General features: G+C 53.4%; 1 protein-coding gene across 7 annotated transcripts in view; it reads left to right on the top strand.

Moving 5' to 3' along the window:
• The window catches only part of ALDH1L1 (aldehyde dehydrogenase 1 family member L1), an 81,906-nt gene extending 66,186 nt beyond the window's left edge, over window positions 1-15,720 (top strand). For 3 of the 7 annotated variants that reach the window (XM_074033243.1, XM_005547912.5, XM_074033245.1), the window contains 7 exons: window positions 1,312-1,405; window positions 4,786-4,885; window positions 6,495-6,593; window positions 9,250-9,415; window positions 12,084-12,189; window positions 13,374-13,573; window positions 15,440-15,720. In XM_074033243.1, the coding sequence (XP_073889344.1) occupies window positions 1,312-1,405; window positions 4,786-4,885; window positions 6,495-6,593; window positions 9,250-9,415; window positions 12,084-12,189; window positions 13,374-13,573; window positions 15,440-15,495 (821 nt within the window). In that variant the 3' untranslated portion in view covers window positions 15,496-15,720. Of the gene's footprint in view, window positions 1-1,311; window positions 1,641-1,746; window positions 1,864-4,785; window positions 4,886-6,494; window positions 6,594-9,249; window positions 9,416-12,083; window positions 12,190-13,373; window positions 13,744-15,439 lie in introns of those variants that run through there. The other 4 variants (XM_045385553.3, XM_015446317.3, XM_074033244.1 and 1 more) reach the window with 2 other exon arrangements.
• Window positions 15,721-24,058: the final 8,338 nt, after the last annotated feature.

Here is a 24,058-nt window from a genome sequence, read left to right on the forward strand (position 1 = left end):
AAGTTGTTTACTGAAATGGAGAACCCTGGAGGAAGAGCAGGTCTAGGGGAATGATTAAGAGTTCAGTTTCAAATCTGTTGAATTTGAGAAGCCGGAAGACATCCAAGTGCAGATGCCACGCAGGCAGAGGAGTAACCAGTGGATCTGGATCCCAGAGGAGCTTGACTGGAGAGGCCGATTTGGGGGGGTGACGTACCTGAGATGGCCCTTGGAAGCCTGTGAGATCAGCTGAGCACACAGCGTAAACTGAGGAGAGAAGAGGGCCTGGGACGGAGCCAGAGGTGCCGGATATTTTAAGGTTAGGTGAGCAAAGGAGATGGAAAAAGAGCCGTCAGAGAAGTAAGAGGCGAATTAGGAGGGTGCGGTGTCAGAAGCCAAAACAAGAGAGTGACTTAAGTGGGGAGCTACGCTGAGTCTGGGAGGAGGCAGCATCCGGGAGCCCACTCTGAAGTCTCATTAAGATGGAGACCTGAGGGACAGAAAGGACTTAGCCAGGTTGGGGACAGGATTTGTCCTGGGCGCGGCTCAGAGTGGGGGCTGGGGGCATGGGACAGGGCAGGAATCACGGCATTCCCTGGGAGGAACGGCAGGTGGCAAGGCCTCTGTGGCTGGCTCACCTGAGGGCGGGTGTTTGAGTCTGTGATGCTCAGGATGCCACACCCCTCAGGGACCTGGTCAGGCATCCTTGGGTCTCTGTTTGAGTCCCTACAAGAGCTGAAGGCTTGGTGCCCTCACCTTGGGGTCTGTGTGATGGTGGAAAACCATGTGGGGAGTGGGTTGGTTTGCTTGGGCTACCACATCAAAGCCCCGCAGACCAGGGCTTCAGAAACAGACAGTTATCGTCTCTCAGTTCTGGAGGCTGGAAGTCCAAGATCAGGGTGTCAGCAGCGTCAGCTTCTCCTGCAGCCTCTCTCCTGGGCTTGCGGACAGCTCTCCTCTCCACTCTCTGTGTCCTCGCATGGTCATTGCCCAAATCCCCTCTTCTTAGAAGGACACCAGTCAGATTGGATTAGAGTCCATGCCAATGACCTCATTTTACCTTAATCACCTACGTAAAGGTCGCGTCTCCAAACACAGCCCCATTCAGAGGTACACAGGGTGAGAGTTTCAGCATATGAATTTTAGGGGACACAGTTCAGCACCTAATAGGGAGTGAGGCTCCACGAGCCCCAGACACCATGGGGATCAAGCATGTGGGGAGCATTTTGAGGGCCCCAGACTCCCAGTGGACCTGTGTAGGCCTGGAGGTGGGCTCCTGCCTCCCCAGCACCAGGGGGACTGCCCTGATTCCCCCCTCCCTCCCACCCACAGGCTCCCTGATCGGCCAGAGACTTTCAGACCATCCCGATGTGAGGAAAATTGGGTTCACAGGCTCCACGGAGGTGGGCAAGCACATCATGAAAAGGTGCGTGGCTGGGGGTGGGGCAGAGGAGGGGCTGCCGCAGGCTGCGCCTGGGACATGGCAGTGCTGTCCCAGGAGCTGTGTCCTGCTTCTCAAGCTCCAGGGCGCAGCCACTTCCGCGGCCCTGCTGGGCTCTATGCAAACGCTGAAGAGGCATCTGCCTTTCTGACAAAGCCCTGGGAGGCCGGGACGGAGACCTGCGGAGCACTGTCAGACCAGCAAGGGACTGGATTGAGAGGTGCTGAGAGTGTAAAACACACATGGATTTCAAGAACTGAGCACCCACAAAAAACTGAAATGGCTCATTAACAGGATGTTTTTTGTTTGTTTGTTTTCTGAGACAGGTCTTGCTCTGTCACCCATGGTGGAGTGCAGTGGCACCATCATAGCTCACTGCAGCCTTGACTTCCTGGGCTCAAGTGATGCTCCCACCTCAGCCTGCCAAGTAGCTGGGACTACAGGCATGCACCACCAAGCCCAGCTAATTTTTCGTGTTTTTCCATAGAGACAGGGTCTCACTGTGTTGCCCAGACTGGTCTCAAACTCCTGGGCTCAAGCAATCCACCTGACTTGGCCTCCCATCTCAGTGCTGGGATGACAGGCGTGAGCCACTGTGCTCTGCCTTCATTAAGTTTTTATATTGCTTTCAAGTTGAAATGATAATATTCTTGATTAATTGGGTTAAATAAAATATAATAAAATATTTTATTATTATATATTAATATAAAAGAAACCTGTTTCTTTTCAGGTTTTTTTTTTTTTTTCAATGGAGTCTCACTGTGTCACCCAGGCTGGAGTGCAGTGTCATGATCACGGCTCACTGCAGCCTCTGCCTCCCTGGCTCATGCGATCCTCCCACCTTAGCCTCCTGAGGAGCTAGGACTATAGACACATGCCACCACACCTGGATAAGTTTTTTTATTTTTTGTAGAGCTGGGGTTTTGCTATGTTGCCCAGCCTGGTCTCAAGCTCCTTTAATGTGGCTACCATCAAAAAAAGTCCCATCATCTATTTGGCTAGTGTTTGAAGCTTTCATTCTATTTCTATGGACAGAAGTGATCTAGGTCAATTCACGTCTTCATTCTTGGACTTTGGCTTCAAACTGACTGGTGTCATCTCCCAGGCTCTGTCATTAAACCACAATATGACCTGGGTCACACCCATGCCTTGGGTCCCCCACCAGTTCCATTACAGCAGTTTGACAGTGCAGGAGTTCTCGTCTCCATCACCGACAAGCTGGGAGAGCCAGCCAGGGCCAGACCACAGGGTAGCAGCTGGAGCCCTGACTGACACTGGAGCCTGCCCCAGCCCTGACACTGAACTTTTGGCGGTGGGTTTTGGCACCTGCACTTTGAGTAATGTGGGTAGGGGAATGGGGTAACTGCAAGTAGTCACAGCAGGTTTGCCTCTCCTGATTCAAAAGCTAGCTGGTCTCTTCCTCTGAGGTGTGTAGGTTGTAGTCACATCTGGGCACAGGTGAGTCAAGTCCAGGGTGAGGGCTCAGGAAATGTCAGTTCTGAGCACTCCAGAGCTGGACAGAGGGTTTGGGTGGCAAGATATGTTGATTTGCCTCACCGTGGTAACCATTGTACCATTGATATGTAGTTCATGACGTCATGCTGTAGCCGAGCGTGTGGTGGAACATGCCTGTAGTCCCAGCTACTTGGGAGGCTGAGGTGGGAGGAGCCTGGGATGTGGAAGCTGTAATGAGGCAAGATCATGCACTGCACTCCAGCCTGGGCAACAAAGACAGCCTGGCTCCAAAAAAAAAAAAAAATTGATTAATTAAATAGAACAGAACAAAAAACAAAACTACCTCAATTTGAGCATTTTATATAAAAAAATAAATACTAGGCTGGGCATGGTGGCTCATGCTGGAATCCCAGCACTTTGGGAGGCGAGGCCAGCGGATCACTTGAGGCCAGGAGTTTGAGACCACCCTGGCCAACATGGTGAAACCCCATCTCTACAAAACAAACATACAAACAAACAAAAAATAGCCAGGTGTGGTGGCACATGCCCCTATATTCCCAGCTACTCGAGAGGCTGAGGCAGGAGAATCACTTGAAGCCGGAAGGCGGAGGTTACAGTAAGCCGAGATCACACCACTGCACTCCAGCCTGGGCAACAGAGTGTGACTCTATCTCAAAGTGGGGGGCGGGGAAGCTGGGTGCTGTGGCTCATGCCAGTAATCCCAGCATTTTGGGAGGCCAAGGCGGGCAGATCACCTGAGGTCAGGAGTTCAAGACCAGCCTAACCAACATGGTGAAACCCCATCTCTACTAAAAATACAAAAATTAGCCGGGTATGGTGGCACGTGCCTGTAATCCCAGCTACTCAGGAGGCCGAGGTAGAAGAATTGCTTGAACCCAGGAGGCGGAGGTTGCAGTGAGACGAGACCATGCCTTTGTACCCTAGCTGGGGCGACAAGAGTGAGACTCCATCTAAAAATAAAAAATAAATAAAATAATAAAAAACTAAAAAAACTAAAAAACTAAATGCTATGAACCTCAAATACACACAGTAAAATTTATTTCAAAAAAAAAAAAAAGAAGAGCAAAGCAGAGCTCTGAGCAGCTTCCTGCCCCAGCATCCCTGGTTCTGCTGCTTTCTTCTTCCCAGACTGCCATGTCACCCGGACCTGCAGCTGAGATGGGGGCCATCTCCCTGGGTTGCTCCTGCAGAGGAGGCCTCTCCTCCCCAGTGGAGTCTCCTACCTGCCGGCTGTTAACTGAGTGTCCGGCTGAGGACAGCATCCCTGCAGTGCATTTCTTGCCCACTGATGTGATGTGTTCATGACTCCCAGCCTCTCTCTGTTTGCTCTGCTGCTAATACAGGGAGGTGCCACAGCCTCTGGGCCCCTGCAGCTGTACCAGCTGATGGTGCTGTTTTGTAATCCTTAATTTGTGCAACACCAGCTGCGTACAGGCACTGCATTTGGCACTGGGGCTGTAGTATGACCCAGACAGATGCGTGCCTGCCCTGGCCAGGCTCATGCTCTGCAGATGGGGTCAGAGGTCAACATGCAATAGAGCAAAGGGCAGCAGATGGGGTGCGCGGGCAGGCTGTGGTTTTATACAGGTCGATCAGGGAGGCACCCCAGAGAAGGGAACACAGGCCTGCAGGAAACAAGGTGTGGAGCATGCAGCAGGAAGGGCAGTCCAGGGGGCAGCGGGGCACAGGCCCGGTATATACGGGCCAGGAAAGAAAGGAAGGTGGCTGTGTGAAGCCGCAAGGGGCGGGGGGAGTGGGGAGGCACTGGCTGGGTCTTGCTTCTTGCAACAAAGCATGCTTTGAGCCTGCCCAGGTCCCTGCCACCTGGGGGCCCAATGCCCCTACCTGCTCTGGAGGGACCAGCCCCACCAGCCCTCTGTTCCTTGCAGCTGTGCCATAAGTAACGTGAAGAAGGTGTCCTTGGAACTGGGCGGGAAGTCACCCCTCATCATCTTTGCTGACTGTGACCTCAACAAGGCTGTGCAGATGGTGAGGGCCGGGCCTGGAGGGGGTAGGGACAGCAAGTGGGGACAGGGACCGTGGAGCCCAGGAGGCTCTCTCTGATTCCACAGCCACACTCACACGTGTAGCCCTGGTGGAGTCCATGGTGTCACCACAAGCATAGCATGGCAGGCAGCAGACTTAGTGAAGAAAGACATGTGCCCTCCAAACATACTTCCCAAGAAGTTTCATAACTGCCAGGATAGCTGAGATCAACTGCCTATAACATATGTGTGTGTGTATTACATATCAATATGAAATCAGGAAACACACGCCACAGTTCCATCTGTTCTGAAATAAGCATGGCACCCTTTTCTGTCTGGTGAGAGGGCAAATCAGACGTGTTGATCTGCTTCACTATGGTAACCACTTTACCATCTATATGTAGTCCATAACTTCATGCTGTAAACCTCAAATATACACAATAAAATGTGTATTTTTAAAATAAAAGAGCAAAGCAGAACTCTGAGCACTTGGGCCCAGCCCTGCTGACAGTGACGCTCTCTGCTGGTGGCCGTGGGTGCATGTACCTGGCTCCACCACTCACCTGCTGGGCAGCCTTGAGCAAGTTACCTAACCTCTCTGGCGTCTGTGCTCCCACCTGTGGGTAGGGACCATGGTGATACCCACCTCCTGGGTGGCTGCAGAACGAATATGTCTGAAGGGCTTAGATTAGTGGCAAGTGCCACGTAAGACACATGTGTTGGTCCTTGTTCTTACCGTTAGTATTGTTGTTGCCTTGGTCCTGTCCTCACTCCTGTGGGAGCAAACCAGTAAGGCCACATTCTGCCAGGTCCCCAAATATGCCCCCGGCCCTATCTAAGTTCCACTGTGCCGTGGAAGACGGCCTGACACCCTAGCATGGGTGTGAAAGGGAGTCCAACCTTATTTGGTAGAGAAACTGAGGGAGGCAAGGGCCTTGTTCACAGGCCCAGGTGAACCCATCAGCCCTGGGATCTAGCCAGGCTTGACCATGGCTCTCCGTCCTCCCCTGGGTCTCCCACAGCAGGCGAGTTTGAAAAAGCAGGCTGCCTGCGGCCTCTGAGGGCCTTTGTTGTGAACTCCTGCTGGAAATTCCCTGGGCCAGGGCTGCCCCACCCCTCACCCACCCCCGTCAGGGCTGCCTGCCTGTGTCTCACCCTCTGCCCTGTCACCCGCCACCTGCTCCGTGCTTACACACACGGCTGGCATCTCTCCTATCAGCTCGGAGAATGTAGACTCTGAAACAGGAGTCAGCACCTTCTGGGCCACCCCAGCGAGCCCACCCAGGGTGCAGGAGGGTCTCAGGCAGGCCGAGGCTCACTCCCACTTGGTCCCCATGCTCTGCAGTATAGATGGCGGCCTTGTCCTCCAGTGGTAGGAGTTGGGGCGTGGTGTCTCTCTGTCACTGCATGGGCCTCAGCGTCTTCACTTCCCACACCGTTATGTCTCACCTCTCCTCTTGAGGTGACTGAGGATTGAGTGCGGCCCACAGGAGGAGGTCAGGACACATGCGTGCCTCCCTTCCCAATGAGAAAGGGCAGCTGGGCCCTGGCAGAGCAGGGGGTTGGTGTCCCAGGAGGAGCAGTGACCTGGTGTTCTTGTCCATTCTCTGAAGGGGATGAGCTCTGTTTTCTTCAACAAAGGAGAGAACTGCATTGCAGCAGGCCGGCTGTTTGTGGAGGACTCCATTCATGATGAGTTCGTGCGGAGGGTGGTAAGTCCTGCCCCAGGGTCTGTGGGCTGCTGGTTCACCGGGACAGCAGCCTGGCTGGAGGGGGTTGGAGGAGGGGAGACAGGGCAGGGGTTAAGTGAGGCTGGGCTCCTCCTACAGGACACTGCCCACGAGGGTCAGGGAACTCACAGCGGGAGCTGTGCTGAGTCTTCACTGGATTTTATTATTTCGCGAAGAAATAGCAGACCTGTAGCTCAAATTGACATCACCAGAAAGGGCCTGTCTTGGGTTGGCTCCCTAGAAGTGGAGCCTGGGGCAAGAATTCGGTGCATGTGGTTTACTCAGAGTGGACTCTTAGGTGAAGCCTGGAAGGAGAAGGGACCAGGGGAGGACCAGACAGAATGGAGCAAGGGCCTGGTCTCTGGTCAGCCTGGGTCTGACCATGGACATGGGCCCTGGAGCACAAATCCCCCTACATAGGCATGCCCCTGGGGCCAAGTGGCCAGGCTGCGGGCCCCTGTGGCAGGTAGGCTTGGCTGTGGGCCGCCAGTAGGGGCCAGCAGCTCCCATCAGGTTCTGCAGCCACCTTGCATGGCCTCGGGGATCTGGTGGGCACAGGATAGTGTCTTCCACCAGATTTATCCACTCACTCAGCCACGCCTGGAAGAGCAGGCTTGATGCTGGCCTCGGTGGTCCTGAGTCCCCTTGGGAGGTTTGTAATGTCTGGCTTCTCGGTTCCTCGACGGGTTGGCATCATTCTCTCCAAGCAGCTCGGATATGGTGGGGAGTATGGGGCTGGCGGCACCAGCATTACCTTCTCACCACTTGGAGCCAGAGCAGGACATGACTCCTTCCTCACCACCTCTGTTAGAAAACATTGTGGGGTTGTCATGAGCCAGGCCCCAGCCATCCTTCATCCAGGCCATGATACCAGGGGTGGAGCAAGCTGAGGTTGGCTTAGCTTCCGCGAAGGGCCCCCCCACCGCCCCCAGGTTGTGGAGAGCAGCATCTGATCCCAGCAGGTAGCGGCAGGGATGCGGGAGAGACAACCAGCAACCTCCACACATGGTTTCAGACAGATGGTGCCTGAAAAGCCAGGGAAAAAGAGGGCCCGTGAGCGGAGGGGTGAGGGAGGGGTCCCTGGAGGAGAGCTGGCGCTGGACCCAGGGTGGTGGCTCAGAGTCCGGAAGGAGTGGGGAAAGGAAGGACTTTCTGGGAGGGGCTGGAAAAGCTTTTGCCGTATAACAAGCCTCAACACAGAGTGGTTGGAAATGACAGCCCTGCCCTCAGCTTGTGATTCTGTGGGCAGCAGTGGCAGTCTAGGCTGGAGTTCGCTGGGGCTCCCGTGGGTTTGTCAGAGCTTGCCCAAGCATCTGCAGTGAGGGTCGGGGGCAGCAGGGCAGCAGGCAGCTTCGTGGGACAGCTGTCCTTGCCCTAGGGGCCTGTATTCTGCAGCATGTGCTGGGGCATGTTCATGTGGACAGTGGCAGGACTCCTGAGAGTGACAGCACAAGCTGAGAGGCTTCTTGAAATGCACGAAACATTGCTTCCATGCATTGTGCTGCCGAAGCAAGTCACAGGCTGGCCCAGATTTAAGGGGTGAGGAAACGGACTCTACCACGTGATGGGAGGCACAAGCTCATCTTCCGTAGTTAGGGAGCTGGCCTGCCTGGCCAAGCGAGGCCCATTGCCGTGATGGGCCCAGCACAGGAATAGCAGGACCAGGATACAGACCCAGGGACTACTGGAGATAAAGTGGCAGTCATGGGTGGAGTGTGGCTGCGGGGACATAGAGCTGTGCACACAAGGTCCTGTCTGGGGATCTTAAGGGAGTCATGAGACTTCCACAGTCAGGTGACTGCAAGGGCCATTGTCCCAGGGATAATTCTCAGGACAGTCACAATCCCAAATAAAGGAAGTGAGGCCAGTGTTCAGGAGGCTCAGTAGGCTGCTTGTCCTTTGTATCCAAGAGAGATTGGGGCGCAGTTTGGGTCTCCAGGACAGGAGCAGAGAATGAGGAACAAAAGCAACTGGGCTTGGCTACAGGGTGGAGACCGGACAGTCAGAGGCACTCAGTGGGCCCTGGTGGGAAGGGCAGAGGGGTGTCCCGGGTGCTTGGGTCACACCTGTGTCTGATTAGGGCTGACTGGGGGTGCAGAGTTTGCAAGATGTGAGATGCCCTGGCCTTGGAGGAAGAGGGTCAGCAGACTAGAGCCTTGGGCCCCTCCCCTCCACTTAATTTCTTTCCCACTTTAGCACCGGGACTATTGCAGCAGGGCTGGTGTATCCCACCCACCCCACATCCTGGAGTCCCCCAGACAAACAGTTCTTTCAGCTTCTTGATCCATGAGGCTGGTGCAGGACCAGAATCAGATACATGTGGTACTGAGCCCCATCTCCTCAACTAGTCAAATACACCAGCCTCTCTCCTCCTCACCCACACTCCTGTGCACCTCCATTCCCAGCCCATCTATTGCTGGGCTTCTGTCTCCTTGGAGACTTCTGTTCCTCTGCGCATAGGAGCCATCTGGGATTTCAGACTGGAAGGTGGATTTAGAGTCAGAATTCGGAAAGCCCTGAGGCTAGAATAGAGTGTGAACTTTCCTCAGGGGTCAGCCGCGAGAGCTGAGTCAGGTGAGGATCATTGTCAGAAACTGTGGCAGAACGAGCCACGCCTGACTTGGAGGACTTTCTGCAGGTACAGGAGGTGCGGAAGATGAAGGTGGGCAACCCGCTGGACAGGGACACCGACCACGGGCCACAGAATCACCATGCCCACCTGATGAAGCTGATGGAGTACTGCCAGTGCGGCGTGAAGGAAGGGGCCACACTGGTCTGCGGTGGGAATCAAATCCCTCGGCCAGGTGAGTCACAGTGTGCCAGGCCCGCTTGGGTCAATTGAGGCAGCAGGTCCCATGGCCTCTGGTTCCCTGTCCAGCTGAACTGGAGAGAGCTGAAGGCTGGGTACCTGCACAGTCAGGCTGCAGCCCCATCTGGGACTTGGGATGGACTGGGCCTTGGCTATTTGGGCACCAGCCAGACCTGGGAATGGGATGAGCATTATTCAGTGCTGGTTTAGTCAGTATTGAACTGGACTCTGACTTGCCCTTACTGTCACCACAGCCTTGAGAGTCTCTCCCCGATAGATTTCAAGAGACTAGATTTTATGATTTTCCTTCTACTTCACTGGCTGTTAACCTCTCAGCTGTTGCTCCACCTGTCCCCTCAATGCAGATGCATCCCTGCCTATCCTTAGCTTGGAGCACCTCTCATGGGGGACAGTTCGCCTGCAGGATCTCTCCCCTGCTCAGACCCTACCAGATACAGGCCTCCAGGCTCCACCCTACCCAGAGCTCCTCACCGCATAGCCAGCGGCACTGGACACTTCCACCTGGATGTTCCCCAGGCCCTTCAAACTCAATGGTCATTGCAATGTCCCAGCCAGAGTTGAGCCCAGACACACACACCTGCTGCTCCAGGACCCTCTGTCTGATCGAGTCATCCAGGCCAGAAGTGCAGCAGCCACAGGGATGGACTGTTGATGCTACTGCCAAGGGACAGGTGCCATGACTGTCTTCCTCACCCCTAGCTCCTTTGTGCCTAGACTGGGCCTTGCACAGAGTAGGTGCTCAATTAATCTGATGGCAAGAAGGAGGAAAGGGAAGAAGGAATCCCTGACTCTTCTCTTTCTGTGACCCCCATTTAAATTATTTGCCTGATTCTGTAAAATCTGAGAATTGTCCCACTCTGGACCTCCTCTGCCTCCTGACCCTTGTGCGGGCTCCCTGCATCTTGCCTTGCTCGGTGTCACAGCAGCCTCCCAAGTGGCCTTGTGAGCCTGCTGATCCTTTACTCACACAGTTGCCAGGGTCTGGTGACCTCTCCTCCGTTAAGACCTCGCAGCAGTGACCCACCCTCCCGCAGTGCAAGTTCAGACTCCTTGACCTTACAGCCAGAGTCCTTCATGATCTGTGCCTGACTTGCCCTTGACCTGTACTGCAGCCACATTTCATTCTCTCCAGAGGTTTCTAGTGCTTTCCTGGGCTCCATGCATTTGCTGCTGCTTGACTTAGTGGAGGCTTTCAAGTGTCCCCACCTGGAGAGCTCCTGCTTCTTTAGCTCACAGGACATCCAAACCCAGGCATGCCCATGTCACAGGGTGCCAGGCACCACACACCTCAACAGAGCTCTCGTGACCACTGCACTGCTGCTGTCACTGTCCACTTACCCTCTTCCCACTCCTGCTGGACTGCGAGTTCCATGAGGCAGATGGGGTGGGAGGAGCATCACCAGGGCCCTTGCAGGGCAAGGATGGCCGGGTTCAGGGTTGGTGGGATGGAGGCCCTGTGCCAGGAGCAGGGCTAGGGAGCCAGCAAGGGTTAGAGCAGCACCAGGGAACCAGGAATAGTAGGGAGTCATCACCCCACCCTGGAGAGGGTATGAGAAGGAGCAGAATTCCTACAGCCGAGTGAGCGGCAGAGCATGGGATGGGGCTGCTTTCTGGTGGCCCAAGGACCAGGAGACCAGCTCTTAGGGTCTAGAGGGGATAGGGGAGAGTACAAGGTAGATGGGGAGGGGACGACAGAGGGGTGGTCAGCATGGCTCACATGCCCCAGCAGAAGTGCTACAAGACTGTGGAGTAAACACAGACCACATAAACCACTGTGTGTGTACATGAGTCACATTTTCACAATTGTAATCAGTGTTAAAATGTCATTTATTGAATATTTTATTGAATATTTTATTAGTTAAATAACTTTGTAACGTTTTTTGAAATTTTCTATTTCTCTAAAAACTAGAGTGAGAAAATTCCCGGTCTCTTGATTATTCCTAAGTTAGGCAGGATTGAATTTCAGTGAGGTCAGGCAGGATTGACCTCAGTGCAGCAGGTCTCACGGCTCTGTCTCTAGAGAAAAGAGAGAGAAAGCATTTCAGTTGTCAGAAGTGTGTCTGCCCTGGCAACCAGGGCCTGTAGGGGTTGCATCCAGGGTTGGGATTAGGTGGTCCCTTCTTGACTGGAGAGCATGAAGTTGGGCCTTGGTAGGGACCCCAGAAGGGCAGAGGGAGGGAGTCCCAGGAGGTCCAGTGTCCAGAGCTCCTCCCCTCTCACCTCCTCCTACTCCATGGGTTGTAGCCACCAGGGTCAGTGGCAGAGCTGCCTGGGAGGTTTCACCTGCTGAACGATCTAGGAGGTTGTAGATTAGCTGTCACCAGAAAAGCTCCAGTCTTTGCTTTGGCCATGGGTTCTGGCACTAAGATTGGACTTGGGATCAGGTCTCAGCTCTGTCACCTGCCAACCTGCAGCCCCATTTCCCTCAATAGCACTCCTTTAGAAGCATGGTGAGACCCACATCAAAGAACATGCCAGGTGGGAGAGCCACCTGTAGCATGGCGACACCCATCACATGGGTGCCACGACCCGGCGCTTATGTCAGGTCATCTGCAGGTGGCTGCCCAGGCCCTGCTGACAGGGAGGCTGGACCATCGGTCACTGTGTCTCCCATGTACAGCGGGTCTCCATCTCTCTTGCAGGGTTCTTCTTTGAGCCAACTGTTTTCACAGATGTGGAAGACCACATGTTCATAGCCAAGGAGGAGTCCTTTGGACCTGTCATGATCATCTCTCGGTTTGCTGATGGGTAGGGAATCCTGTTGATGTCTCAAGGGCCCTGACTCTCTTCCACGTGTTACTGGGGTCTTCGTGTGGGCTTTGGGAGGTAGTCTATGGGCGGTGAGGAGGAGAACTCAGGCAGGGTGCAAGCCATCGACATCCCGCCTGGGCCGCCTGCTGAGTCTCCACACCCCTGAGAAGAGACCTGGGGCTTTGAGTCCCCCTGTGAGCAAAGACAGTTCCCTTCCCTGTCCTTGTCCCTTGTCACGTGCTCCGGCATGTTTCTCACAGCCCACTGGACTCTGTTCTAAGGTCTGTTACCGTGCACTAAACCCCCCACACTGAGTGGCTTGGAATAATCAGAGATTTATTTTACTCATGGTCTAGGTTCAATGAGGCGAACGCATCTCTGCTCCATGCAGTGTCTGGCCTCAGCTGGGGCGACAGAGTGGCTATCCTCACGCTGCCGGGGGTCTCCCAGGAGGCTTCCTCCGCGTGGCAGCCTCGGGGTTGCCAAGGCACCTGGTTCCCCCTCGGAGGCCAGGTGAAAGCCAAAAGGCTCTTTATAATCTGGCTCTTCAGAATCCCAGAGCATCCCTTCCACCACAGCCTAGTGATCAAGCAAGTTACCCAGGCCAGCCTGGGCTGGAAGGGAAAACTGTACTCCACTCACAGTGAGGCCACAGAGGCCCATGCTGATACTTCTCAGGCTTACCCCTTGTCTCCGTAGCACCTTGGAGCAAACTGCAAGATCGTGCCTCATCCTTACATTTTACTATCCAACTATCAAAAAAACCCCAGAAATTATTGTCATATGTCAATGGCATTAGAATAAGAGACTTCAGTGCCACCTAGCCAATAAATATGGTTGTAGTAAGTCTCCAGATCACTGATGTCTGGTGAATGCCCAACCTGCCAAGGGCACATGTGGGTCCTTCTGCATGTGAGGACCCAGTGGCTCCTCTCTGGGCCCCTGCTCCCAGTCTGTGGAATAAAAGGCTCACCCCATGATCCAGGAGCCCCTGTGGTGGCTGCCTGCATATGGGCCCCTGCCCTTCCTCCTCACTCGCAGCCCAGCCCAACCCCATCTTGCCCCGGTGCGGCAGCCCGGCACATTTTCTCCTCGGAAGGTCTTATGCAGCTGGGGTGTAGAGCAGGCCAGGCTCTTGTCTGCACCTCCCTCAGGGAGTTCTTCCTGGACTTTCCCTCCAGGGACGTGGACGCCGTGCTGTCTCGGGCCAATGCCACGGAATTTGGCCTGGCTTCTGGTGTCTTCACCAGGGACATCAACAAGGCCCTGTATGTCAGTGACAAGCTCCAGGCAGGCACTGTGTTTGTCAACACGTACAACAAGACCGATGTGGCCGCTCCCTTCGGAGGATTCAAACAGTCTGGATTTGGCAAAGATCTAGGTAACCTACTCCTGCCTGTGGGGTTGCTTTCATTTATTCATTCAGCAAACATCCGTTCAGAACCACTTAGTGCCAGGTCCTATCCCAGATGCAGGGATGTAGCCTTGAACATGATGGCTGTCAGGGCTCACTTCTTACTGAGAGGGAACATGTGACAAGTCCATGAGCAAGATGCTTGCAGAGAGGGGTGGTGCTGGGAAGAAGGCAAGAAGAGTGGCCTGGGGGAGACACTCCGGCCAGGAGGCAGTGGGGGCCTCTCTGGTGTGGTGGCGCCTGTGCTACCCAGAGCTGCATGGCAGGGAGGAGTTGGCCGTGAAGACCCAGGGGCCCGTGTTTCTAGCTGAGGGTTCAGCAGGTCCTTGGGGGAACCAGTTTTGGTCGTGGAGTTGCAGAGAGGCCAGAGTGGTGGGAGTGGGCCAAGGGGGAGCAGGAGGGAGGAGAGGAGGCCTGAGAGGCAGGGAGGGGCCAGATAGAAGGCCCATGGGCCATGGTCAGGGGCTCAGGTTGCGTCCTTAGTGTAAAGAGGAGCCATGAGACCGAATGTACCCCCCAGGTGAACACCATGGGTGTTGCGAGTCTCCCAGTAGAGATGAAGTCACTGAGGCGGCAGCAGGCGGGGTCCCCCAGCACACAGCGCAGGCCCCACAGTGCTCTGTCCGCTGGGTGGCATGGAGTTCTGCTCCAGCCCCCTCTCCCTGGGCTGCTCCAAGCCTTGGGCCTCATTCTGCTCTCTCAGCAGTGGGGACTAGACAGGTCTTATGGGCAAGCTTGGCAGGGGTGGCTGGCAAGGTCCGGGGGAGCCATATGCTGTCTCAGAGTTCCCACCTGTCTCTCCAGGCTCCTGTTCCAGCCCAGAGACCACAGGGAAGGTCATGCTGAGGCTGAGGGTCAAAGGGTGGTCACTGTTTCCAGTTTTCTCTCCTCCCCCTGCCCCCATCTTTCAAGCCCTGCAGAAGCCCCCAAGGGTGCCTGTGAGAGGGGCCCATGTGTGCCCACAGGGCTGGACTCACATGCACGTATAGGCTGGACACTCCTGCTTCCTGTGTCCCAGTCTGCCTCCTCTTCCTGCCTTCTCCCAGGCCACCTTCCTGGTGTCCACCATGGGAATCCATGAGGCCCATGGCCACCCAGGGAAGGCTATGGCTGCCAAGTCCCCACAACATGATCTGAGCCCCTTATGAATCCTCCCCGAGTTCCCCTGGCTCCCTCCCAACCCTGGTCCCCGTGTCCCGCTGAGAGGACCAGCACCCTCCTGGGACAGGCCCACAAGCCAAGCCTTCCAAGAGCCCGCCTGGGCAGGCCCAGGACTTCAGAGGGACAGGGCAGTGGCATTTGGGGCAGTACCACTCCTGGGGCCAGCCAGAGCTGCTGGGGAGCTGTCAGACAGCCCCAGGCTTCACACTTGTCATGGGGCTGAGACACACCAGCCACATAGCACTGCCAAGGTCTGGGGCCTCAGGGCCTCGCGAGGCATCTCCTTTTCCCAGCCACAGCTTGATGCAGACATAGCTGGGGGCAGCCACGGGAGAAGAGATGGGCCAGTGAGTCCGGGCAGTAATACCAAGTCCTCCACCCCCTTCCGCCTGAAGGGGCTTCCCGCTGTCCAGACAAGGCGGTGGGAGCCAGGGAAGATTCTTAAATGGCTGCCTCAGATTGGCTTTGTATTCTGGGAGTCCTGGCCCACTATCCACTGTCAGGGATAACCTGGGTAAGATTCATGACCTCGCTGGGCCTCGACTTCACACCTGGAAGTGGGGTGAGCCAGAGCTGCCCTCACGCGGTTGCTGAGGAATAAGACACTTGCAGCCCCCAGCAGTGGTTCCTGCCTGTGGTGGCAGCTGCTGTGACCTTTGTGGTGTCTTACAGGAGAGGCGGCTCTGAACGAGTACCTGCGGGTCAAGACGGTGACCTTCGAATACTGAAGAAAGGTCTTTGTGAGAAGAAAGTCCCTGCCCCTCCCTGGCGGCTGGGCCCCTCCCTCTTCAGCCTGGGTGCACAGCACCTCCCACCTGGGGGCTAGTGGAAGCCCTCCTGCCTGCACCCCATGTCTGCATCTGGGACACCCTCTGTCCAGTCAGCAGCAGCCCTTGGCTGGGTGAGGTGTGCCCCTCCCAGGGAGAATAAAGCTTCTGAAGAGAGACCATCCACACCTCCGCGTCTCTCTGCTCCACCCGTGGGTATTCCTGGGTGGGCCTGGAATTTGCGGTCACCTGGGCATGACGGTGCTGCTTGGCCTGGGAGAGCTAGACACCTGGGGAGAGAGACAGGAGGAAATGGGTGTGGGCCATCAGCCCCAAAGAGCAGAAGGTGTAACAGAGTCGGGGTGCAGGAGGTTTGAGGGTAACCCCTAGGAAACTGGTGGGAAGATGGGGGTTGAGCTGGGCGAGCCCTGGACTGGGAGGCAGCTCAAACTCCCTCAGCAGATGGGGGCTGGGCCCTCGCCCCTGCTCTGTCAGCGTGGCCTGCTCTCAGCTGGTAGCCAGCCCGAGGGCCTGCAGTAGAGGGCCGGGCCCAGCTGGGAATGCCAGGCAGAGCTCGTCTCCCATCCAACACGGATGTACCTTTATGGCTTCTCCTTGGCCCAGAGACCTGCCCTATAGCTCCTTCCTGTGCCCTCTCCCTGTGGGAGCTTGCGGCCCTCCTCTCTGCACCCTCATCCTGTAGGCACCAAACACTGCAACCTGACCTACCTGCTGTCACCTCAGTTTCCCCACATGGAGCTCTCTTCTTGGCATCTCATCTCCCCACCCACCTGGCTCTGTCCCTCTGGGTCCCACAGGCCCACTGCAGGCCCCTCTGTCCCTCCCCACGGGCCCAGGCCACGCTGAGAGCTCTAGGCCCAGCCTCTGCTATGTCTGGGAACAACTTCAGGCCTCTCCGTGCAGCATGCTGCCCTTCAGAGGCCTGTGAGTTCCCCGTCTCCTCAGGGATTCCCCGCCCTGCTTTCCTTTATGATTCCTGCTCTTCTAGGAAGCGTGTGCTTCCATAAAGGCCTGTCCAGACCCCGCCGTTCGAAGGCTGCTGACAGCGATAGTAACAGGCAGTGCCAAGCTCCATACTGGCTACACTTCTGTCCCTTGAGCACCAGCTCGATGCCAGGCAGGGCTCCAAATCCTCCATGCATGTTTCTCTTGCTGCTCATGATCCCAGGGAGGCAGGAGGTATTTTTATCATCATTTATAAATCAGGAAATGGAGGCAAAGAGACATTTAACAGCCCAAGGTTACATAGCTACTGTGAAATTGTGTTCCCCTTACTTCCCAAATTAGGAGGACGTTGAAGCCCCCTCTGCCTGCAGAGTAACTCACCCCTCCCAGGTGCCGAGTCTCCCAGAATAGGCCTTGGCTGGGGGTGGCCTGGCAGAGGTGGCTGTGCTCGTGGGCACCCACACCCACCATGGGAGAGGCTCTACTTTCCCATGGCCACCCCACCCAACTGTGAAGCAGGCCTTGCTGGGGTCAGGTTGAGCTGCTCACACGGCCTTCCTAGAAGTCCAGGAGAAACCCACCAACTCCCACTCCATGCAGTTCCTCAGAGCCTGAAGCCCAGGCCCAAGCCAGGCCCACTGGGAGTGTCCCCTTCCCTCTTCCCACCTGCCTCCTGCGGCAGGGCCGGCTCAGACCCCAGAGTGCTTCTGGCACGTCCAGCCTCACATCTTGCTGTCTACAGGCAGGAAAGAATGTGCCTTCACTTCCACTTAAAGCCTTCTGGGCTCTGTTGCTAGCTCAGAATTGGTCTTCTACCACAATGCTTGGTGCTGGAGACGGCAGCTTCTCAGAGAGAAGCTGTTCCCATCTCTAGTGGTGGGACTTGCCCTAGCACGCACCGCTTATACCAGAACAGATGAATCCATGTCAACCCCTTCCTGGGTTCCCTTTGTTCTGCCTCAAAACACTCCCAGGGCTGGGGTATCCACGGCAGCGTCCAAGCGCATGCAGCTGTCTCTCATCCCAGTCAGGTCTCTCACACTCCTCCCAACAAGAGGTGGAAGCCTGCCTGGTGTCTCCATAGGGTCAGCCCTGGCTTCCCTGTAAACATCCTTCGTGACAGAAGAGCAGGCAAAGCCTCAAGCACGGGCCCATCCAACTCAAACAGAGCCAGGAAGCGCCTCTCCCCACTCTTCAGACACAGTTTTAGCCAGGGTGCCTACTGCAGTCACGCTAGAGACCTCTGGTGCAAATGGGCAAGACTGGACCCAGCTTTCCAGCTTTCTTTCCCTTCCCATAATTCTTTCTTCCCCTTTCCATAATTCTCCTGAAAGTGTAAGGTAAGGACATAAGATTTCGTTATCCCCCAATTTCCTGCCTTTGTCCCCTTCTTTCTTAAGTCATAACCTCTGCATTTTACTTGGGCACACAGCTGCCCAGAAGAAAGGCTGGATTTTCCTGCATTCTTTGCACTAGGTGTTGGTCAAGGAACCAAATTCTTGTCAACAGGATCCAGGTGCAAATGATCTGTGTGGTTTCTGACATGCACCCTGTAAGGGGGGTCATGCTGTTGCCCTCCTTTCCCTCCCCGGGCTGGCTGGAAGCAGACCCAGTGACACGGCGATGGGCATTGCCCAACCCTGCGAATGTGGGCAGTGCCTGGGCCCGGGGGCGGGGGCGGGGGGGCAGTGGGCAGCTGCCCGAGATGGAGGAAGCCGAGCCCAACATCATGGAGGCTCATCTTCCCCAAAGCGACTCACCGCCAGGCTATTCGGTGGGAGATAAGCTTTTATAAACTTTCGTGGCCTTTGAGCATATTTATGTCTCATCTGTTAACAGAAGCATTTAAGGTGGTTTAGAAGTATAATAAACAAAAATATGCATGAGCGAATGGGGGCTGAGAGCAAAGTGGTGGTGAGTCAAATCCAGAGTGTGGTCCGTATCCAGACTGCAGGCTGCAAAACTGCATACCCTTCTAAAGCTGGGCCACAATTCAGCTCAGAGCTTTCTGGCTGCCAGGAGTGCAAGGACACCTGATTGGTGACCTAATTCACGGTGTCCAGATGCCAGAAACAAATTAGTGTTCTGGAGGATAACTGCTCCTCGTAGAGATAGTAATCCATCTCATGAATCCTCCTTAAAAATATTTTATAGGCGGGGCATGGTGGCTCACGCCTGTAATCCCAACACTTTGAGAGGCCGAGGCAGGTGGATCATGAAGTCAGGAGATCGAGACCATCCTGGCTAACATGGTGAAACTCAGTCTCTACTAAAAATACAAAAAATTAGCCGGGTGTGTGGTGGGCACCTGTAATCTCAGCTGCTCAGGAGGCTGAGGCAGGAGAATGGCGTGAACCCAGGAGGTGGAGCTTGCAGTGAGCTGAGATTGCGCCACTGCACTCCAACCTGGGCAACAGAGTGAGACTCCGTCTCAAAAAAAAAAAAAGAAAAAAAAAAAAAAAGAAAAAGTTTTATAATATAATGACTGCTGTCTTATGTGACTTCAACCTAGGGTGGCAAGTTGCACACAGCTGTTTCTTATGACCTTCCCCAGTGTGACTGAACGCACATTAAACCCCCGCCACTACCAGCAGCTCACCAGGGCAGGGAGTATGTGCATGGGGGGGCAGCACGCTGGATCCAGGGCTCTAGTGCTCTGCTGATCTGACTTCATCCAACTGGGGTAGGGTGAGGAGGAAGTAGAATTCACTAGAAGTCTTTCCACGGAGAGCTTTGCATTTACCTAGAACATTCTGATGTGGTGAAGCTGGGACAGTGGGACATTCAGTATCAAAGGCTTGCCACAGACTTGCTCTAGGTAATAAAGGGAAGGAGAATCCTAAGGGAGGTGGAAAAGAGAGGAGGTGGGACCCAGCCAGGCTGGTGCTGGAGGGAGGGAGGGGGAGTAGGACCCTCCGTGGCAGAGTCGAGACCTGTCTTTGGGGAGAATATGGGACTGTGTGATGGAAACTCCCTTCCTTTTCTCCCCTCCAAAATCAGCAGTTCCTCTTTGTTCCCTGTTCTTTGTGGGAATAGCCCCTTTTGGGCAAGCTCAAAGAGGAGCTGATTTCTGTAGCTCCAAAGACACAAACAGGAGCAGACTGCAGAGCAAAGCCCGCCACATCTGGCTGGACTGCACATCCATTAGGCATCCTCCACAAAGGCTGCTTCTCCCTCTGCCAACACACAGTGGACATGTGTAGAACCAAGAAATTAATCCTTGGTGTCATAAGCTACTGAGAGCTCAGGGCTGTGTTGATGGCTGCAGTGACAGACTCTGGGCATCAGTTATAATGCAGTTATAAAGTTTTGGAGCAACCAAAACAGCAAACAGTAGAGGAAGAGTTAAAACAATGATTCCCAACCTTAACTACCCCAATATCTTCATTCTACCCTCTTTATTTATTTAGACAGTCTCTGTCACTCAGATTGGACTGTGGTGGTGCAGTCTCAGCACACTGCACCCTCCCCCTCCCGGGTTCAAGCGATTCTCCTGCCTCAGCCTCCCGAGTAGGTGGGACTACAGGTGTGCGCCACCACGCCTGGCTAATTTTTGTATTTTTAGTAGATATGGGGTTCACCATGTTGGCCAGGCTGTTCTCAAACTCCTGACCTCAAGTGATCCACCCACCTTGGCCACCCAAAATGCTGCGATTATGGGCATGAGCCACTGCTCCTGGCCTCATTCTACTCTCTTTAAATCCTCTAATGAAATTCACAGATCATATTACCAACACATTATCTAAATGATATTACTTCAATATAAATGAGAAATAAAGAACAGAAATTTTAAAATAAGATAATCATGCTTCACCAGGTAGATGGTGGGAAAATTCCAGTTGCTGTGAGGCTCTGGAGCACCAGCTTGAATTCAGATTTTATTCACAGGAAGCTCAGAACCTGGGATTCAATTACAAAGTAGCTGAGGGCTAATCAGGGCTGTCCTGGGATGCCAGTGTGCCTTCTGCTCTGCCACATGCTCACAAAAGGCTCCAAGCATGGACTTAGAAAATATTGTGAGAAAACATACTTAACATAAAATTTGGCCAGGCACAGTGGGCCGAGGCGGGTGGATTGCTTTGAGCTCAGGAGTTGGAGCAACATGGCAAAACCTTGTCTCTACAAAAAAAAAAAAAAAAAAGCCAGGTCATGTCCATCACTCCTGGAGCAGCTATCAGCAGAAGGCAGGGCTTGGCCAGCCCACCACTAGGGCCTGTTCCCAGAGGGCCACCTGCCAGCAGTGGAGGGGAAAATGGAGGCCAGCCCTGGGCTAAGGCTGCTGCCACCAACCTAGAATCCATTTGGGGATGATAGAGACTGAATGGGAACACCAGGTAGACACTGTGGTAGCAGAGTGACAGTGAGAAACTGGAACAGACATGAGGAAATGTGTGGGCAGGGCCAGGCCTGCCTGGATGCCCATGTCAAGCTCATAGTCAAGCCCTCCCTGTTCCTCAGACCTCCCCCGTGGTCGATCTGGGAGCCCGGAATCATTCCTTCCTTAGAGATTTGTCCCATCAGAGGTTTAGTAACAACAATAAACATAACAGCAGGAAACACTATTGAGCTCATTACATGTGAGGCACCATGCTGAGGGCTCTACATGGATCACCTCATGTAATCCTCAAGCCTATGAGGGAGGTGCTGATACTGTCTCAATTTTACAGATGAGAAGACTGAGTCTTAATGACTTCCTCAAGGTCAGCTTGCTTTGAAAATAGTAATCCTCTGTTATGGCAGCTCATTACAAAATACCATGACCCAGGGGTTTAAACAATACACTTATTTTCTCACAGTTTTGGAGGCTGGAAGTCTGAGGTTAAGGTGCCAGCAGGATTGTGTCTGATGAGGCCTCTCTCCCTGTCTTGCAGATGGCAACCTTCTTGCTGGTGTACTTGTGGAGAGGGAGCTCTCTCTGCCTCCTTCCCATCTCTTCTAAGGACTCCAGTCCTATTGGATTAGAGCCCCACCTAATAACCTCACTGAATCTTTACTATCTCCTGATAAGCTCTATCTCCACATAGAGTCACATTGGGGGCTAGCGATTCAACATATGAATTCGCAGGGACCCAATTCAATCCTAATAGCTCCTAACATTGTATGAGACTTTATTATTTACCAATATATTTTATGTCTATCCTATCTTTAGTTTCCACTGAAAACTGCAGTTCCACCATAGCAGCTCTCTGCCAAGCTACTCACTGCCTAGACTCCAGCCAGGCCTCTGGATTCCTGAACTAGCACTTGGCAAGTGCCTCTATGAAAGGGGGAGACAGAGGGGCATGAACTAGTCTACAGGAACTGGTACACACTGCCTGCCACTTACCAAGGTCCCAAGAAATGAATCCTGTGCCCTGGTGTGGTGACTGCCCTTTGGAGCTTGGCTGCAATGCTTGGTTGCCCCCTTTTCTAGAATGCTCCCATTTTCCCTGTGCTTTCTCCATGACTGAGGCCAGTTGTTGGTTGCTGTTTGTCATTATACTTTGCCAGTTTATTTTTCATGCATTATAGTTAAGAACCAAATAGTGTCTTGCACCCATGACTCTATGAAAACCAGACAGGCCCACCTCAAAATTTATAGAGCCCAGGGCAAAAGTACAAGTGAGGGTCCACAAACCATATATCTAAATATTTAATGATTATTGTAAGCCAAAAATAAAATTTTAAGTCCCCCAACCAATTGAATGTGTTACAGGTAGTTAGGCATGAGCGAGGCAGGCTAGGGCTCCCCCTTAATCCACTGAAAATGTTGGGCGATGGTTCGGCAATTATTGAATTGCCTCTCTAAGAATGATAATTCCACAGCGCCTTGGAGAGGCTATTTCCTGATGGCCCACACCTGTTAACAGCAAAATGTTAATTGAATGCAGGCCCCAGGGAGAAGCAACTTCCTGGGCATGCATGTTAAGAGGCAAAAACATAGTGAAGTATGATCTTCCGGGGGGCACACTCCACTGGAAAAAGGAAGAAAGCCTCAGATGGGCCTGCGTATAACTCCCTAAACACACCACGCACGCTCAATTCTAAAGGGTAAGGAGAGCACTGGGCATGAGGAAAATCCACCCTCAGGGAGGAACCATGGCAAAGAAGTGAGCTTATAAAAGTCCTAGGATCATGGTTAAACATGACCTTCTCTCTTTAACCTTCATGTGCTTGCTTGAGTCTCTTCCAAGCACACCTTCCTTTCATTCCTGTTCTAAGACTTTTTAAATAAACTTCCATTCCTGCTCTGGAACTTGCCTCAGTCTCTTTTTCTGCTCTATGCCCCTCAGTTGAATTCTTTCTTGCGAGGAGGCAAGGACTGAAGTTGCTGTGGACCGGCAAAATTTGCTGCCAGTAATTCAGGGTAACTCAGATCTCTTTCATGGGTCACACATGGACCCCTCCTCTTGACCAAGGACCTGAAATTAACCTGAAAAAGTAGTTCAGGCCATGATGGGAAGGAGGAGAGTTGGATGTGCCTCATTATACACCCCTCTGTTTGGATTCAGGCACAGCTGACCAGCATTAACATCAACACAGAGACCTTCAGACTGACAGACTCTTTGTAGCAATAAGATACCAACATGACAGATAGCAGGCTGTAAAATAAATCAAAGTATTTTACCCCCAAATGTATTTCTTTGACATATTTTGAAGTGGCCCTGCAAAGCTGTCTCTTGTGGGGGAAAATCTACATTCTGTAGAGAATCCCCTTCCCTTTCCAGGTCTTTTTCCTGATCCAGGAGAAAATTAACTAAGAGTCTGACACCTTTTTAAGTCTGATAAGAAACATTTACAATCTATTCTCTCTGAAGCCTGCTACCAGGAGGCTTCATCTGCATAATAAAAACCTTGGCCTCCATAACCCCTATCTTCTTAACCTACACATTCCCTTCTGTTGATTCCAGGTCTTCAGATAAGCTTTTTCAACCAATTGCCAGTCAGGACATCTTTGAATTCACCTGTGATCTGGAAGCCTCTCCCTCTACCCCAACCCCTCCTGACTACTTCAAGTTGTCCCTCCTTTCTGGACCTGACCAATGTAAATCTTACATGTGTTGTCTTTTGTTTCCCTAAAATGTATAAAACCAAGCTGTAGCCAGACCACCTTAGGCACACATTCTCAGGACCTCCTGAGGCTGTGTCATGAGCATGTATTTAACCTTGGCAAAATAAGCTTCTGATTGAGACCTGTCTCAGATACTTTTTGGTCTACATTATAAATAAAACCGAACAACTGTAAAATGGAGTCTATCTTCTGGCCTTGACAAATGTATAGAGATCTGTGAGGCCAAGTTCAAATGTAGACTTCTTGGACTCCTTGGAGTTCCATGGGGCCCTGTGAGAAGAGACAGCAATGCCCCAACCTGCTTTTGTGGGCGTGTGCTGATCTGGGCACACATCCTAGAAGGGGGATTGAAGCCATTGGAGCTCTCAGGTCCTAGGCAGCTGGAGTACCATGCAGAGGCTCCCAGTGGATATGGCCCATCACTCCATGACAAGCAGGGGATAAGGGCCGGAAGAGGGCATCTTTATACCCATTATTGATTTGGAGGGTTTGACCTTGACCTAATTT

This window comes from Macaca fascicularis, chromosome 2 (genome assembly GCF_037993035.2).
Source record: "Macaca fascicularis isolate 582-1 chromosome 2, T2T-MFA8v1.1".
In the NCBI taxonomy this organism is placed as follows: domain Eukaryota; kingdom Metazoa; phylum Chordata; class Mammalia; order Primates; family Cercopithecidae; genus Macaca; species Macaca fascicularis.